The 16,966-nt window shown below is 37.7% G+C and overlaps 1 protein-coding gene across 5 annotated transcripts in view; it reads left to right on the forward strand.

Annotated features, from left to right (window-relative positions):
- The window catches only part of MAP4K3 (mitogen-activated protein kinase kinase kinase kinase 3), a 191,195-nt gene that overhangs the window by 79,308 nt on the left and 94,921 nt on the right, over positions 1–16,966 (forward strand). For 4 of the 5 annotated variants that reach the window (XR_009210009.1, XM_032177925.2, XM_032177926.2 and 1 more), the window contains exons 3-4: positions 1,048–1,138; positions 14,601–14,665. Coding sequence is in view for 4 of the 5 variants with exons in the window: in XM_032177925.2 (XP_032033816.1) it covers positions 1,048–1,138; positions 14,601–14,665 (156 nt within the window). In the remaining variant the exon portion in view is untranslated. The remainder of the gene's footprint in view (positions 1–1,047; positions 1,139–14,600; positions 14,666–16,966) is intronic. The other variant, XM_058428714.1, reaches the window with a different exon arrangement.

Here is a 16,966-nt window from a genome sequence, read left to right on the forward strand (position 1 = left end):
TCTGTTTTTTTACTTTGCTACTAATTTACATTTAATCGGGCTATTCATAGTGTATAATACTTTAAAAGCTGAATTAGTAATACAAAGCTACTTTTATTTCAGAGTAAGCACTTCCATTTGTTCTCTTTCTGCATAGTCTCTGGTTCACCACATTTGCATTCACTGCAGTTCTGTTTCTCTCCATGACAAGTGTTCATTCAGGAGCCACAGCATGTGACACTGCTATAGGATTGCCAGATCTTATTTTAGAGAATTTGGACAAGGAGGCAGTAGGAGAGAGATTATTTGCTAATAGTCTGACCAGGCTAAAATACAATCCCATTCTGATTATAACACAGTTGGAACAAGGCACCGAAATACAGGATAAGCCTGTGAATGTGGGCCATCTGGTAATCCAGTACTGCTTAAGTGTAGGCCTCTCAGCTCTACAAACAGCCTGTGGAGATAAATTTGACACACTTGGTATATAAGGGTTCCTACCATAACTTAAAAAAGAATTACTTCTTTGTGCTAAAATTATATTAAATGTAATTTGGAAATAAAGGAGAAAGTAATTTACATTTCCTATTGATGGATTATACCGATGATTATGTCCAAGGCATAATAATAATAATAGCAAATACTTGTATAAAGCATGCTCCATGCCAGGCACTGTGTTCTAAGCATTTTACATGTATTGGCTCATTTAACCCTTACAACATTCCTATGAGATAGGCTATTGTTATTTTACTGAGGATGGAATTGGCACAGAGAAGTCAAATAATTTACCCAAGCTCACACAGCTTAGTGAGGAACAGAGTTAGGATTTTCATTCAGAAAGTCTGGGACCAGAGTTCATGCTTTTAATCACTATGCTATATTTTCTCTCAAGTCAGGACTGAAATTGTCATTAAAAGTAATAGCATTAACTTATTAGCTATGTTTTATTTATAACTCATTAATTATGTTATACTTATTAATAGGTATAATTATTTTATTGTGTTTTGAAATAAATGAGCATTTTGAAACTTACCTCTAAATATTCAACATGCTTGTTTTTTATTCTAGGAGAAGACTTTGCAGTTGTGCAGCAAGAAATTATTATGATGAAAGACTGTAAACACCCAAATATTGTTGCTTATTTTGGAAGCTATCTCAGGTATATTGTTTGTTTCCCTTTTGAAAAGCAATAATGATTTCATCACCTAATACATTAAACAAAATAAAGTTAGTTTTAATACCATGTTTTGTAGTTTTTCTTCATGCTTTGAAGATAGGATATTTTCATACAAATGGAATTTTTACTTAGGACCTATGTTAATTCTGTAACCAATATTACAGTCGTATGACTTGAGAATTCTAGATGTGCTTTTAGTGAAAATGCTGGCAAGTAAAAACCTTATGGTTAGTCTTCCAGTGGTGGACTAGCGATCTAAATATGCCATTCTCTTGCCCCTTTCTTCTGGGCTTAGGTCCGTGTAGAGTCAGGAGCATCTCTTCCAGTTATGTGTTTATCAGAAATTTTTTTTTAATTTTGTGCTTCTGGTCTAAGAGTACTATATTACCTTATCCCTTTCCTTCATTTTGTCCAAAGAGCTAGGAACTATAATCATCTCAGTTAACTTATTTTTTGAGGTCCTAAGGTGAACTTAGGACTGTGAATTTAGGACTGTGAATTTCCTTTCTCTTATTTTGTTTAGGTAGCCAGACCCAGGCCAGGTTCCTAGGTTATATTGCATAGGCGATCACCTTAGGGTCAAATCTTGTTTTCCATTCACGTCTACATGCAGCTGTGAGTTGATCACTGGTGACCTAGTTGTTTTTAAGCTTCCTCCAAGGGAAGATTAGATAATATTTTACTATTTTTTTCCTTTCTTTTTTGGGGGGGTGGGGGGGGCGGGACAGGGTCTCACTCTGTCACCCGGGCTGGAGTGCTGTGGTGTGATCATGGTTCACTGTAGCCTTGACCTCCCTAGGCTCTGGTGATCCTCCCACCTCAGCCTCATGAATAGCTGGGACCACAGGTACATACCACCACACCCAGCTTTTTTTTTTTTTTTTTTTTTTTTTGAGACGGAGTCTTGCTCTGTCGCTAGGCTGGAGTGCAGTGGCGTGATCTTGGCTCACTGCAACTTCCACCTCCCAGGTTCAAGTGATTCCCCTGCCTCAGCCTCCTGAGTAGCTGGGACTGCAGGCACATGGCACCATGCCTAGCTAATTTTTTGTGTTTTAGTAGAGATGGGGTTTCATCATGTTGGCCACGATGGTCTTGATCTCCTGACCTCGTGATCTGCCTGCCTCAGCCTCCCATGGTGCCAGGATTACAGGTGTGAGCCTCCGCACCTGGCCTAATTTTTGTATTTTTTATAGAGACGGGGATCTCACTGTGTTGCCCAGGCTGGTCTCAAATTCCTGAGCTCAAATGATCCACCTGCCTTGGCCTCCCAAAATGCTGAAATTATAGGTGTGAGTCACCCTGCCTGGCCTTCCCTATGTATTAAAAAAACTCTTCAGTTTTTCTTCAGCATACTTTAGCAACATCCAACATGCTGTAACTTATTGCAGGTTCCCATTTTCATATGATCCAGGTACAAAGCACTTTTTCTCTTCTCTTTTGGGCACAACAGATAGAAAAGACTAGGGTATTCTGCCCTGTCATCTTTCCAGTTTTTGAAAAACCAACTGGACCTGCTGTTCATGGTTGTAACCACTCTTGTACAGCTTTGATCGCCCCACCTTGGTTAAGGTAGAAGTGTGGGGTTTTTTTTGTTTTTGTTTGTTTGTTTGTTTGAGACAGAGTCTCACTCTGTTGCCCAGGCTGGAGTGCAGTGGCACGATCTCAGCTCACTGCAAGCTCCTGGACTGGAGTGCAGTGGTGCGATATCGGCTCACTGCAACCTCCACTTCCCGGGTTCAAGAGATTCTCCTGCCTCATCTTCCCAAGTAGCTAGGACAATAGGCACGCACCACCACGCACAGCTAAATTTTTTTTTTTTTTTTTTTTGAGATGGGATCTCGCTGTGTCACCCAGGCTGGAGTGCAGTGGCGCGATCTCAGCTCACTGCAGGCTCCACCTCCCGGGTTCACGCCATTCTCCTGCCTCACTTTCCGAGTAGCTGGGACTACAGGTGTCTGCCACCACACCCGGCTAATTTTTTGTATTTTTAGTAGATACGGGGTTTCACTGTGTTAGCCAGGATGATCTCAATCTCCTGACCTCGTGATCCACCCACCTCGGCCTCCCAAAGTGCTGGGATTACACGCGTGAGCCACCGCGCCCGGCCTTTTTTTTGTGTTTTTAGTGGAGACGGTGTTTCACCGTGTTAGCCAGGATGGTCTCGATCTCCTGACCTCGTGATCCACCCATCTCGGTAATTTTTTATTTTTAGTAGAGACGGGGTTTCACCATGTTGGTCAGTCAGGTCTCGAACTACTGACCTCAGGTGATCCACCCTCCTTGGCCTCCCAAAGTGCTGGGATTACAGGAGTGAGCCACCGTGCCCGGCTGAGGTGTGGGTTTTACAGAGACTTCAGGGAATTAACTAACCCTTTTCACATAGGGATAGGTACTACCCCCAGGTCAGTGGCTGTTACACATTTTAAATGGGTTCTTTAGCAGCCAATTTAAAACTACTTATATGGTGAGTGATTGAAACAGCAACCTAACACAAACAGTTTCTCCATCAGTTTGTATGTTAGGAAGCCTACTCAGCACAGGCAGTTACTGTATAAGTTCAAAGAAATATTCTCTTAAAACCATTGAAGTTCACGATACAAATAACTGATTGCTGCTAATACAATTAAAAGCACCACTTCAAAACAATTTGTTTTACTGCTTTTGGTCCTAACAAAATGACCTACCTACTAGGCTCAACTAGGAGAAGTATTACAAAGGTTTTTTTCCCCCAAGGGCAAGCTGGTCTTTAAATGAGCATTTTTTTTCACCAGGGACATTGATCTAAGAGTATCTCTCAAACATGATCTGAATCTTCCAGAACTGTGGAACCATCCAAAATCTAACCTGTTATTCCAGGATAACCCCACTCATTTATGTGGCACTCTTGTTATGGTAAAATGAGCATGATCTTTTTGCCAGAGACAAATCGTATCTTTGGTAGTTAAGAGGTTAAGTTCTGAAGACAGATTGTCTGGTCTGAGACCTGGTTCTATCACTTATTAATCAATTATTTAACCAGTTTGTGCCTTTGTTTCCTCATCTATAAAACAGAGATGATAATAATATCTACATGACAGGATAGCTGTGAGTACTTCCTGGGTAACTACATGTGAAATACTAAGAACAGTGCTTAAAATGTAATAAATGCTCAATAGGTATTTGCCGCTGCTACTACTACTTACTGTTGCTGCTGCTGCTACTGCTACTACTTCTTGACTTTTTAAAAGTATCATTATTTTAGTGCCTCATTTGATCTTTCAGCAACCTGGATAGCAGTATAACTGTGATAGAAATTATTTCCATTTTACAAATAAGATTCTTGAGAGAATTTAACATCTGAGTTTTTTTATTTTATGATTTTGCTTCATTCCAAATACAAAAAGCAAAATTACCCAGAAACCAAAGTAAAACAGACAAAAGTAGGATCATTTTTTTCAGTAAAACTATGTTCTTTTTAGTGTTGTATAATCTAATATTAAGAAACACTGAATTTAATGTTTTATTCTGTGAAAGGGTATAGCTGATCAAAGTGATATGAAGGTAAATAGTAGTATAATGTAGGATAGCAATTAATTTTATCTCTCTCTTGCTCTTTTTTTCTGCAGAGATTCTTCCCTTATTCCCTAATTGAAGTTCAGGCTTGGCCAAGGTTGGAGTAGGGAATCCTAATGATTAGACTTGTAGGATGTTAGAGCTGTAAGGGACTAAGAGATGTTGTCATACGGCCCACTCTTGGTTATAGATGAGAAAATGGAGTGGTGGATAAATGACTTATTTAGTCTATCCAACTTCTCATTAGTGGCACTGGGATTTAAACCTGGCTTTACAGGTAGCTAGTCTGATGTCTTTTTTGGCATACCGAATTGCTTAGCCCAGAAAGGCCAGATTTAGTCTCAGAGGGAACATGATTTCTTGAATTCTTTCTCATTACTGAATGACTTCACAAAGGAGGATCTTGTTTGAACTTGATACAAACCCCGTAAAATATATACTGTTCATTGCAACGTTCTTCCATGTTGTTGCTATTACAACCTGTATAACAAATTTAGACAAAAAGTTAAGGAAACTGAGCAAATGTAGTTTGACCGTTGATAAATTTCCCCCTCAGAGAATCAGACTTACCCTATGAATTTTCTTAGATGACTAGCATATAATTAAGTTTCAAAAGTCCATTTTTTATCAGGGTAGCTGTGCTCACTTCTGAAGAAATACTGAAACTGAGCTTCTATAAAGCAGAATACCTGGCATTCTTCTTAACAAGGCCTTTCCTACTCCACTGTTCAATAACATTAATATACCTACAATAAAAACTAGATAGACAAATCTTTAACATTTAAAAATTTTAAATAGTCCTGGTTTGGTGTGTATTTGTGTCTGAATATTTAGGTTTGTGTGTTTATAAAACAACAGAATTAAATCATCATAGACTTACTCTTTACAATTCTTTTGGAGTTTAACTATTACTTCTTTTAAACTAAAGATGAGTTTAAATTAATTTCAGATTCCTTCTAAGCATTCCTTAGCCCAGCATATCACTTAAGAATAAGTTAAGAAAATGGAGACATTCCTCTCAAGCTTGAACTCAATAAAACTTAGGGGGAAAAACAATAAATGCGCCTTTATTTTTTTTTTCTGAGACAGAGTCTGGCTCTGTTGCCCAGGCTGCAGTGCAGTGGCAGGATCTCGGCTCACTGCAACCTCCACCTCCCGAGTTCTAGAGATTCTTCTGCCTCAGCCTCCCGAGTAGCTGGGATTACAGGCGCGTGCCACCACACCCAGCTAATTTGTGTATTTTTAGTAGAGACAGGGTCTTACCATATTGGCCAGGCTGGTCTCAAACTCCTGACCTCGTGAGCCACTGTGTCTGGCCAACAAATGCTCCTTAAACAATAAGCCAGTAGAAGATTTGATCCATACAGTAAAAACTATTTAGAATAGATATTTTAAACCTTTGGGCTGGGTGCAGTGGCTCATGCCTGTAATCCCAGCAATTTGGGAGGCTGAGGCAGGTGGATCATCTGAGGTCAGGAGTTTGAGATTAGCCTGGCCAACATGGCAAAACTCCCATCTCTATTAAAAATACAACAGATTAGCTGGGCATGGTGGCACATGCCTGTAGTCCCAGCTACTAGGGAGGCTGAAGCAGGAGAATCGCTTGAACCCGAGAGGCAGAGATTGCAGTGAGCCAAGATCGCTCCACTGCACTCCAGCCTGAGTGACAGAGCGAGACTCTGTCTCAAAACTAAAGTAAAATAAATAAACCTTTGAAGTACAGAGTACTAGTTTAGATGAGCATACTTTACCTCAATAACAACTTAAATATGTAAATCACCACCGTTTACAAAGTGTTTATACATTATTTCTTAGCATGTAGAGTGCAGTGTTGATTTCCACAGATACGAAGATATCTAAAACCTAATCCTTACCTTTAAGGAGCTTATAATCTAACAGGAGAAGTAGGCATGAGCAAATAATCCTAACATAATATGCTGGATACAGTAGTAATGTAGAAGTAAGGCACAGAAGTGCTAAGGATGATAGACTGTCTGATTTTTGTCGATGTAGGGGAATCAGAGAAAGCCCTGTGAATGATGTAATTCCCAAATATTGGGTGTTAAAAGATTGGTAGATATTTATGTGTATAGAAAATTGGAATTTTTGGCAAAGGGAACACACGCATGAAAAACCATGACATATTCAGGAGACAGCTACTGGTCTCACATTAGAGCCTGAGAGGGAAAAGGGGTACATAGTTACTTCTCAGTATGTACAGGGATTGGTTCCAGAACCCCAGTAGGTACCAAAACCCATGAATGCTCAAGTCCCTTATATAAAGTGACATAGCTGTGCACATCCTCCAATTTAAAATTATCTCTAGGTGACATATGATACCTAACACAGTGTAAATGCTATGTAAATAGTGTAATACTTTATTAATTTGTGTTATTTTTATTGTTGTATTATTTTTATTTTTTCCCCTCTGAAAATTTTCAGTCTCCGGTTAGGTGAACCTGCGATTGGTTGAACCCCACAGGTGCTGGACCTGTGGCCTCCAGAGGGCCAAGTGTAGTTGGAGTAGATAAGGTTGTGGAGATATGGGCAAAAATGAATCTTTTATGCCTTAATTAGGACATATAGGGACTGAGCATACTTGCTGAAAGATTTTAACAGAGTTAGTATATTCTGTGGAGGATGGACCTAGGGTGGAGGGAATTAAAACAAGCAATTTAGTTAAACTAATTATGGTGTATTTATTACAGTAATCCAGGAAAGAGATGTTGGTCTCTTGAGTTATATAAAACTGGGAAAATTTTTTTCTAGAGCCAGAGACAGTGCTAAGAAGGGAAACAACTGGATCTTAACTCGAAATATATTTATGAATATCTTTTTAATACTTAGAATATGAGAATAAAGATTACAGTTAAGTCACTTTATACCCAGCTACTCTTGCTTTTAAAAAAGGGAACTTTCTAATTTAGGAATATTTTACATTTACGAAAAGTTGCAAATAGTACAGAGTTCTCTGTATTTCCTTCACTCAGCTTTCTCTGATGTTTACATCTTACGCAACCATGGCACACTTTTCACAACTACGATATTAACATTGGTGCGATACTATTAGCTAAACTCAGTATACTTATTCAGATTTCATCGGTTTTCTGTTAATGTCCTCTTCTCTGTTTTTGAAAGGAATTAGGAATATATCTGAAAGTTGATGTTAATTTGTTATTTGTTTAAGCCAGGGTTTCTCACCTTTGGCACTATCAACACTTGAGGCCAGATACTTTCTTGTTGTGGGAAGTAGTCCTGTGCATTGTAGGATAGTTGTTAATATTAGTACCCCTGTCCTCTGTTAGTTACTAGTAGCACCCTTTCCCCCAGTTGTGACAACCAAAAATGTATCCAGGCTTTGCCAAATGTTCCTTGGGGGACACAGTCACTCCCAGTTAAGAACCACTGCTCTAAGCAAAAAAACTTTGGTGAAGTTACAGATACCTTCCTTTACCAGTATTGCTAGGATATTTTCTATAGATCATTAGTTCTGAGGGATGCAAATATGTATTTTGTAAAAAAAAAAAAAAAAAAAAAAAAATGGGTGTATTGAAAAAATAATCTGGGTAAATAGTAAATTAAGCAGAATTAGAAGTTTTATTTCTTCTTTTTCTTTCTCCTCCATCTCCTCCCCCTCTCAACTCTCCCCATCCCCCTTCTCCTCTTTTTTCCCTTTCTCCACCTCTTCCCACTTTATCTTCTTTGTGGTACCCTTCGTCCTTCCATTTTGTTACCTCTCCCATCTCTTCCCTTCTCCCTCCTGTCTCTCTCCAACTGCCTTCTCACTACAGGATTTCTCAGAGCCTTTAATATACCAGTGGCCTTGCTAATTTCCAAGAAAAGACTGTGATATTTTAAAAAACTGATTTAGCTATACAGTGGTTTCTTTCTGGAAGCATATATCATGTAGGATTGATGTTCAGTGGCGCACCCTTTGGAAATATTATGCTGAACACTGGGGGATTATTAGGTATAATTATAGAGAAATAGATCAGCCTGTATCCCCTGGGTACAGCATCCTTACCCCTCCTTATTAAAGGGAAAGAAGATGGTCTGGGTTACCTATAAATAAATTTGGAATGCAATAATTTTTGCTTATTAGTAATTTTTAAATCAACCAAAGAAGTTTAAAAATTTTCTTCACATTAAAGAAGTTATTTATATTAAAACATCTAGCAGTTACTAAACTTTCTACTTTTCTCGTTGATGATTAAGGTTGAATTATTTTGCTGAATATGGTGGAATAGCCATTGTTTTGGTCAGCAAGACAACAACTCAGTACAGTACAGGAATCAAGGGACTGCAGTGTACAGGATAGCTACCCATCCTCTCCCAGGGAGGATGACTCGGTGTGCCAGCTTCAGGCAGGTATTAGAGAGTTGCTGATCCTCAGTGGTCTTGGTCACATTTTATTTTGCTGTTTAAATTATGCTATATTTGAGAAAATTATATAAATTATACTTAGTTTGGTCAGTTTTAAGTCTGTGATGTGTTACAAAATGTGGGAAGATTAAAAAGTGTGTTTTAGGAATTATAAGAATTTCAGAACCATAAAATAGCTTTTAGAAGTTTGGTCCCTGTATGCTCTGGTAGACATCAAAATAGTTAACTTTTCCCCCTCTTCTTACTTTTCTGTTTCTTGTAAGATAGATAATTTTACGAAATGAGAAAAAAGAATTCTGAGGATTTGTTGAGTTAGGACATTAATACTGATACATTGAATTTTTGCCTAAGTGGTTAATTTTATTTCAGTTCAGATACCTAGGGACAAAGATTTTATAATTGACCTGCATAAAATGGTCTGATTGACTGAAGTCCTTTCCTATTAGGCATATGGCTTAGTGAATGACCAAAGGCAAATGTAGATTTGTCATTATAAGAAAGATATTCATGGGACAGATGAAAGTCATTTCTCTAATACGCTGACTACTCAAGCTTTTAGATAATACTAGACTTTAACTAAATAGAATATTATAAAAGTAAAGTATTTTAGGCATCTTAAAAAGTAAAGTATTACTATATGGTCTTGATTTTTTTTTCTGCCTGTAAGCTGGAAAGTCATTTTACGTAGGATGAATAGAAAATTGTATATTTAAGCAAAGGGAGAAAAGAGAATAGACCAACTTCAAGTAGAAGGTAGTGTCATATTGAAATATGTAAAAAGCGAGAACTCATTTCCTGCATTCATTTTCTCTAGCAAGGAAAATTGTTTTCAGACTGGAAGGGCTAGGAAAAACACTATTAAGATGGAATTGAAACAGAAGGTGGTGCATAGATAATTATAGAGCAGCTAGACACCTTAAATTTTTAGACACTTTTAGATTTATATAAATTATATCTCATATTGAAAGTTCAGCAAATGTGATGATAGTCCATTATCAATGAGTGTTGACAAACAGAAGAGGTATCAGAGATTAGAGATCAACAATGAACAGTTTGTAAATGAAGGGAAAAGTTGGTTTCTAGAAAGTACAGACTATTAAAGTTGATATCACTCATCTGTCACTAGCAAAGCTCTAGGATAAATTATTAATCAGATAATTAGTGACCACTTATAAGAAAGAAGTTGTGATTAACATGACTTTAGTAAGAAGATATGCCTGATCAATCCCATCTCTCTTAATTTTTTTCCTTAAAAAAAAAAATTTATTTATTTATTTATACTTTCACCGAGTTCCAGGAGCAATTTAAGATGACTTAAACATCTGTAAGTTAATTTACAAGTTAATTTAAGTTATACTACACTACACTACAAGTTAATTTAAGTTACACTACACTTAAATTAAGATGACTTGTACACTACAATATAAATTATAACAAAAGGAGTAGAAAACAGCTTACATTTATTGTGCTATATTCCAGGTCCTTTACTAAGCAGTTTACATGTTATTCTGTTAATTCTAAGCAGACTCCAAAACAGTCATTCAACCTGTTTTTTGTAAGCTGTGTGAAGTCCTAGTTGCCTGCATCTTAAGAACTCTAGGTTGGCATTTAGCATGAAAGATTCACTTGTGGCAGATGTGAAGATATTTTAGAGCTATGGTTCTCAAATGTTTTGGTCATAGAACCCCTTTATTTTATACTCTTAAAAATTACTGAGTACCACAAGAGAGCTTTTGTTTTATATGAATTATATCTATTGATATTTACCATATTAGAAATTAAAGCTGAGACATTTTTAAAACTCAAGAATACAACATAAGCTCGTATTCCAGTAACTGTCAGGGATGACATTATTTTCACACTTCCTGTAGTCTCTGGAAAACTCCACTGTACTCTCATGAGAGAAAGAGAATGTAAAGAGCAAATAATTTCTTAGTGTTATTAAAATGGTTTTGACCTTGGTGGCCCTCTGAAAATGTCTCGGGGACTCTCATGGGACCCCCAGATCACACTTTGAGAACCAGTCACTCTTCTAGAGGAAGGATTCAACTAACCTAGAGAGATCAGGCTATGGAATCCTGCGTTCTAGATATATCCAAATTGGAGCCTAAGCAGCATTCCAGATATTGTTGACTTGCCAGAGTCTTTATAGCTCAGGCAGAGGCGGAAAAGTGCCAAATGGTAATTCTAAGTAATCTACATAGAGTGTCTTTCATGTTTTAAAATATTTGTAATATTACTTAAGCTCATTAGTAAACCCACTAGTGCAGATTAAAATAGTTTATAAGCCAAGTTCTTACAATTGCTACCTCTGGAGGGTAGACTCCTGATTTAGGTTCTTTCAGATGCTAACCAACTGCTTCTGGATTGTGGGGGTTGGGAGCAGGAGTGGAGAGGTGTATTTCCAATTAGGATACTTTAAAAAGTTAGCTCGCTGCCCCAAGGGTGTGGATTAAACCTAATGCAATGTGTGTGATGCTTTCTTTGCCGAAGTATTTTAAAGTGATATGCTGGGAGAGCTAATAAGACACCTGTCAGAAACAAAGGGAAATGAATCAAAACTACTATTTTTTTTTTTTTAAGTATAAGATTTAACAAATAAGAAAAAAGTCCTATGCTTAGTTTCGTTGAACCAGATAGACAAATATGAAGCTGGAGAGAGAACTAGTCTGTCTTTTGTTTTATAAAGATCTAGAGGTTTTGATTAGCTACAAACAGTAAACTAGCAGTTTAACGTAGTTGCTGAGAAGTTAACGATAGCTTTCAGCTAAGTTAATAGAAATACAGTGATCAAATAAAGGAGACAGTGGTTACATTCTCTGGGGGATTAGAAAGACCACACATCTGCCAGTCTCAGACATCCATTCTGAAAGTTCTTAATACCAGGCCACTGGTCAGCTGGCACATATTTATGTAGTTTATACCTATTGGTATTTACCATATTAGAAATTAAAACAAATTTTTATATCAGCTGTATGCTTCAATTTCATTGTTATGTGGACCACCTGTGAATTGCAGATCCTGGATGGCTTCAGATTTATTTTGGGCTTCACTGTTTTTTTTTTTTGAGACGGAGTCTAGCTCTGTCGCCCAGGCTGGAGTGCAGTGGCGTGATCTCTGCTTACTGCGAGCTCCGCCTCCCGGGTTCACGCCATTCTCCTGCCTCAGTCTCCCGAGTAGCTGGGACTACAGGCGCCCACCACCACCACGCCCGGCTAATTTCTTTTTGTATTTTTAGTAGAGACGGGGTTTCACCATGTTAGCCAGGATGGTCTCGCTCTCCTGTCCTCGTGATCTGCCCGCCTCGGCCTCCCAAAGTGCTGGAATTACAGGCGTGAGCCCCTGTGCCTGGCCCCCTCTTTTTAGCATTGTCTTCTAGAACCATGATACCTTGTTACTTTATACACTTAAGTTGGTTGACCTCTGCACTCTGATAGCTTGTGCTGTCTTTTTGTATGCTACCTTGTCCACTATGGTCAAGTCAGCTCATGTCTTAGGTCCAGCTAATTCTACTACTACCAACCATATGTGACCTATGGCTGATAAAAGCATCTCTGCTTTTTTGTTTTTTTTTTAAGATTCAGATCTTGGTCTGTCACCCAGGCCAGAGTGTGGTAGCACTATCATAGCTCACTATAACTTTGAACTCCTGGGCTCAGATAATATGCCCCACCCCGCCTCAGCCTCCTGAGTAGATGGGACTACAGGTATGCACCACTTCTCCTGGCTAACTTTTTTTGTTTGTTTTTTAAGAGATGAGAGTCTCACTGTGTTGCCCAGGCTGGTCTCAAACTGTTGACCTCAAGAAATCCTCTTCCCTCAGCCTCCTGAGTTACTGGGGTTACAGGTGTGAGCCACTGGGCCTGGCTCAGCATCTCCACTTTTTAACGTATTGTTCATGTAACACTCAGACTCTTAGTACTTGATTTTTGGATGCCACATTTTAAGAGAGACAAGGACCGACTAGAGATTATCTACAGGAAGGTAACTAAACTGAGAAGTTTGTAAACAAAGGATTGTTTCACAGTGTGACCCAGCCTGTTCTGGGTTTATTTCCTGCTACTGTCTCTTCAGGCAGTCTTTCTTCAACTCCCGCTAAATCACCCACAGTCTCCCACATGTCCATTTCTTTCGAGTTTTCATTCTTTTGCACAGGTCCCTTTCCTGTCTCTCCCTGGTAAATTTCTACTTTAATTTCAAGACCCAATTCAAATGTTTTCTCCTCCCTAAAACTTTCCATTCGTTTTCCTAGGTATTTTCATCTCTGGGTTCCCACAGTAGTTTATACATGCCTGGATTATGCATTAATCAAATTATGATCTAACCCAAGTGAGCAGACTTTTTCTATAAAGGGATACATAGTAAATATTTTAGGCTTTGTGGGCTACATGGTCTCTATCACCATGACTAAGCTCTTCTGTTCTAGTGTGAAAGCAGCCATAGGCAGTATAGAAATAAATGAGTATGACTGTGTTCCAATGAAACTTTATTTATTGGCACTAAAATTTGAATTTCATATAATCATATGTCAAGAAATACTTTTGTTATTTTCTCAACCATTTTATTAATTAATTTTAGTTACAAGTAACAGAACCATTCCCAACCATTTTAAAATAGGAAAACGATTCATAGTTGCAGAGGTGTACAAAATCAGGCAGCAGGCTAGATTTGGTCCGCTGGCCGTATTTTCCTGACCTCAATCTAATTCGATATGTGTATTCTTTCAGTCACTCATGCAGTTATTCATTTATGGAACAAATATTTATTTGCTGAATATTCTTCTAGACGCTGAGAAGGCAGTGGTGAGAGAGACAGACATATATTAAGGTAGAATCTTTCTTCTGCATTAGAACTTGCTGAGTTCAGAGATTTTCTGTTCCATCTCTGTACCATGAATGGTACATTTCCTGGTACCTTTTTAAGAGATTAAATAATGAATGACTGAACAAAGGAATGAGCTATATAAATCACAGCTGATTATTTCTCCTATGGCTATAGGATTACAATAGCTTATAATTTGAGTATGAGAGAGAAGTGCTATCTAAAGAAGTGAGTGATAAATTTTAAGACTGTTTTGGGAAAATCACTGTTGAATGTAGATATGAAGCTAACATTTATATTTTGCCTGTTTTGTTGATGAGAGTGCTATCAAAGTAGTATACTTTGAGATTTATTGCCATTTGTCTGTGAAGAATCTGGGTAGATGTATAAACTGTTGGGGAGGAGAAGTTTTTAACTAAAGGGAAATATTTTCATTATTTGGATGTGCCTGATAACAGCTTTATATCCAACAAATGGTGTACTATAAGTTTAAAACCTCAGGTTGGATTATAGTAACACATTATATTAAGTAATTCATTTACTCATAAAGATTAATTAGTTATTTTAAAGATAACACATTGCATTTGTTGTTTTTCAGTGTTATAGCTTACGACCTTAAAATACTTGTTACCTCACACAGACGGTTTTAATCGTGAAAATATGATACATGCTTCTTTTCTCTTTATAGGCGAGATAAGCTTTGGATTTGCATGGAGTTTTGTGGAGGTGGTTCTTTACAGGATATTTATCACGGTAAGACCAAAGTTGTATTTTTACAGGGATTAGGTTGAATTTCTTAAAATACAGCTATTTACTATATTAAAACATCAACATTATCTTAAGGAAAGCAAGCTATGTTTTATCGTTATATTGTTTGGATATATAAAGATATTTTAGATGTAGATGGAAGAAAGGAGGAGTCTTTGCTTTATAAGTTGGAAAATTAAATGCATTTGAATTATTTGCTAATTCTGAAGAGGCATATTGTAGTTATTTCAAAAATTTAAACTCAGACCAGTAAAAATGCAAGGGCTTTGCTGGCTAATGCTAAGCTGGTAAAATATCCAGTGTATACATGAGTCGTGGTAATACAAAGATAATTTATTTTGCTCTCATGTATTCAGGAAATATCAATTAAATGTTTATTCTCTTAGATACTGCCAGATTCTGAGGGATTCAAAAATGATTAAAATGATTTTTCACTGGGATTTCAAGGAGTATATAAGAAGATTTGTAAAGTAAAATAAACAGCGTTTTCTTTTTCTTCCTTTTCTGTTTCTGTTAGTGGATTATTGTCACAAACTGCAGAGTAGGCTTTTGATTAATGTAAAATAAAATATCTATTTAATGTCTATTTTCTGAGAAAATATTTTAGACCTTTTTTCTCATTTTTTCATAGAATTTGGGCTCCTATTTTCTAGTGTGGGGCCACTTAAGTAATTTGAGGGGCAAATTACACTAAAGCAGAGATGTAAGACTATTTGGGTCAGAATTTTACTGTTTCTATTTTACTTCATTTCACTTTATCTTCTTGGCATAGGTTTTACTTAACATAAAGATTGACATAATAGTATTTTACTGGGATTACAGTTGAAATAGGAAAAAGGAAATGATGGATTTTCTGGAATCATTTTAGAAAGCTTAATAAAGAAAATAAGCTATTTACGTAGCTATTTACATTGGTCTTTAAAAGATAGGTAAACTGGGTAGAAAAAAGACGATGAAGGGCCGGGTGCAGTGGCTCATGCCCGTAATCCCAGCACTTTGGGAGGCTCAGGCGGGCGGATCACCTGAGGTCAGGAGTTCAAGACTGGCCTGGCCAACATGGTGAAACCCCGTCTCTACAAAAATTAGCTGGGCATGATGGCGGGTGCCTGTAATCCCAGCTACTCCAAAGGCTGCGGCGGGAGAATTGCTTGAACCTAGGAGGTGGAGGTTGCAGTGAGCCGAGATTGCACCATTGGACTACAGCCTGGGCAACAGAACGAGACTCTGTCTCAAAATAATAATAATAATAAAAAGACAAAGAAGTGCATTTTCAGAGATGAAGCCTTGGTACAGTAACATGAAGGCGTGACTCATGTGTGATCACTCCTGTCGGTGTGGGCATGGGGTCAAATAGGGAGAGCCTTGAAGACCAGATGAAAGAGTATGAGAAGGTTTCTGCTTTATGAAAAGTTACTTTTTAAGGATACTTTTGATTAAGTATAGTTATTCTTCAATAAATATTTGAGAAACTTTATTATTTGTGGCATTTTGATTTCAAAGGTTCAGTGAAAATGAAGAGGTATCTGGCATTATTTTACGTTACAAAACAAACAGTATTTCTAGAAGCTTGTAATTTCTTTGTTAGAAATTCAAATGGCTATTACACTTTTTTTTGGTTGGAATTTGGGTGAATTTCTCTATTATTGATTCCCTTACTAATTGGTTTAATTTCCCTTTTCCTGAATTTTCTTTTTTTTTAAATGGAGTCTTGCTCTGTCACCCAGGCTGGAGTGCAGTGGCGCAATCTCGGCTCACTGCAACCTCCACCTCCCAGGTTCAAGTGATTCTCCTGCTTCAGCTTCCTGAGTAGCTGGGACTACAGGCGCCTGCCACCACACTGGCTAATTTTTATATTTTTAGTAGAGATGGAGTTTCACCATATTGGCCAGGCTGGTCTCGAACTCCTGACCTTGTGATCCGCTCACCTCAGCCTCCCAAAGTGCTAGGATTACAGGCATGAGCCACCTCGCCCGGCCTCCTGAAGTTTTTTCAGCGATATTTTAGTGGTAAACTTCCTCGGTGTTTGACCCTCACTATTAGATGATCATTTAAGTGGGTATAGATAGGTATTTTCTAGGTTGACATGTATTTTCTTTCAGCATTTTGAAGAAGGTGGGCCATTGTCTTTTAGCTTCTATAGTTATTAGAAGCTTCTGTCAGTCTAATTATTGATCCTTTGCAGGTAATCTGTTCTTCTCTCTAATTGCTTTTAGTCTTTTTCTCTTAATTTCTGGTGCCTAAGAATGGGTTTATTTTTACTTTTTCTGCTTGGGACTTAAAGGCTTA

The sequence above is a fragment of the Hylobates moloch genome, unplaced genomic scaffold, assembly GCF_009828535.3.
Source record: "Hylobates moloch isolate HMO894 unplaced genomic scaffold, HMol_V3 SCAFFOLD_15, whole genome shotgun sequence".
NCBI classification, from domain to species: domain Eukaryota; kingdom Metazoa; phylum Chordata; class Mammalia; order Primates; family Hylobatidae; genus Hylobates; species Hylobates moloch.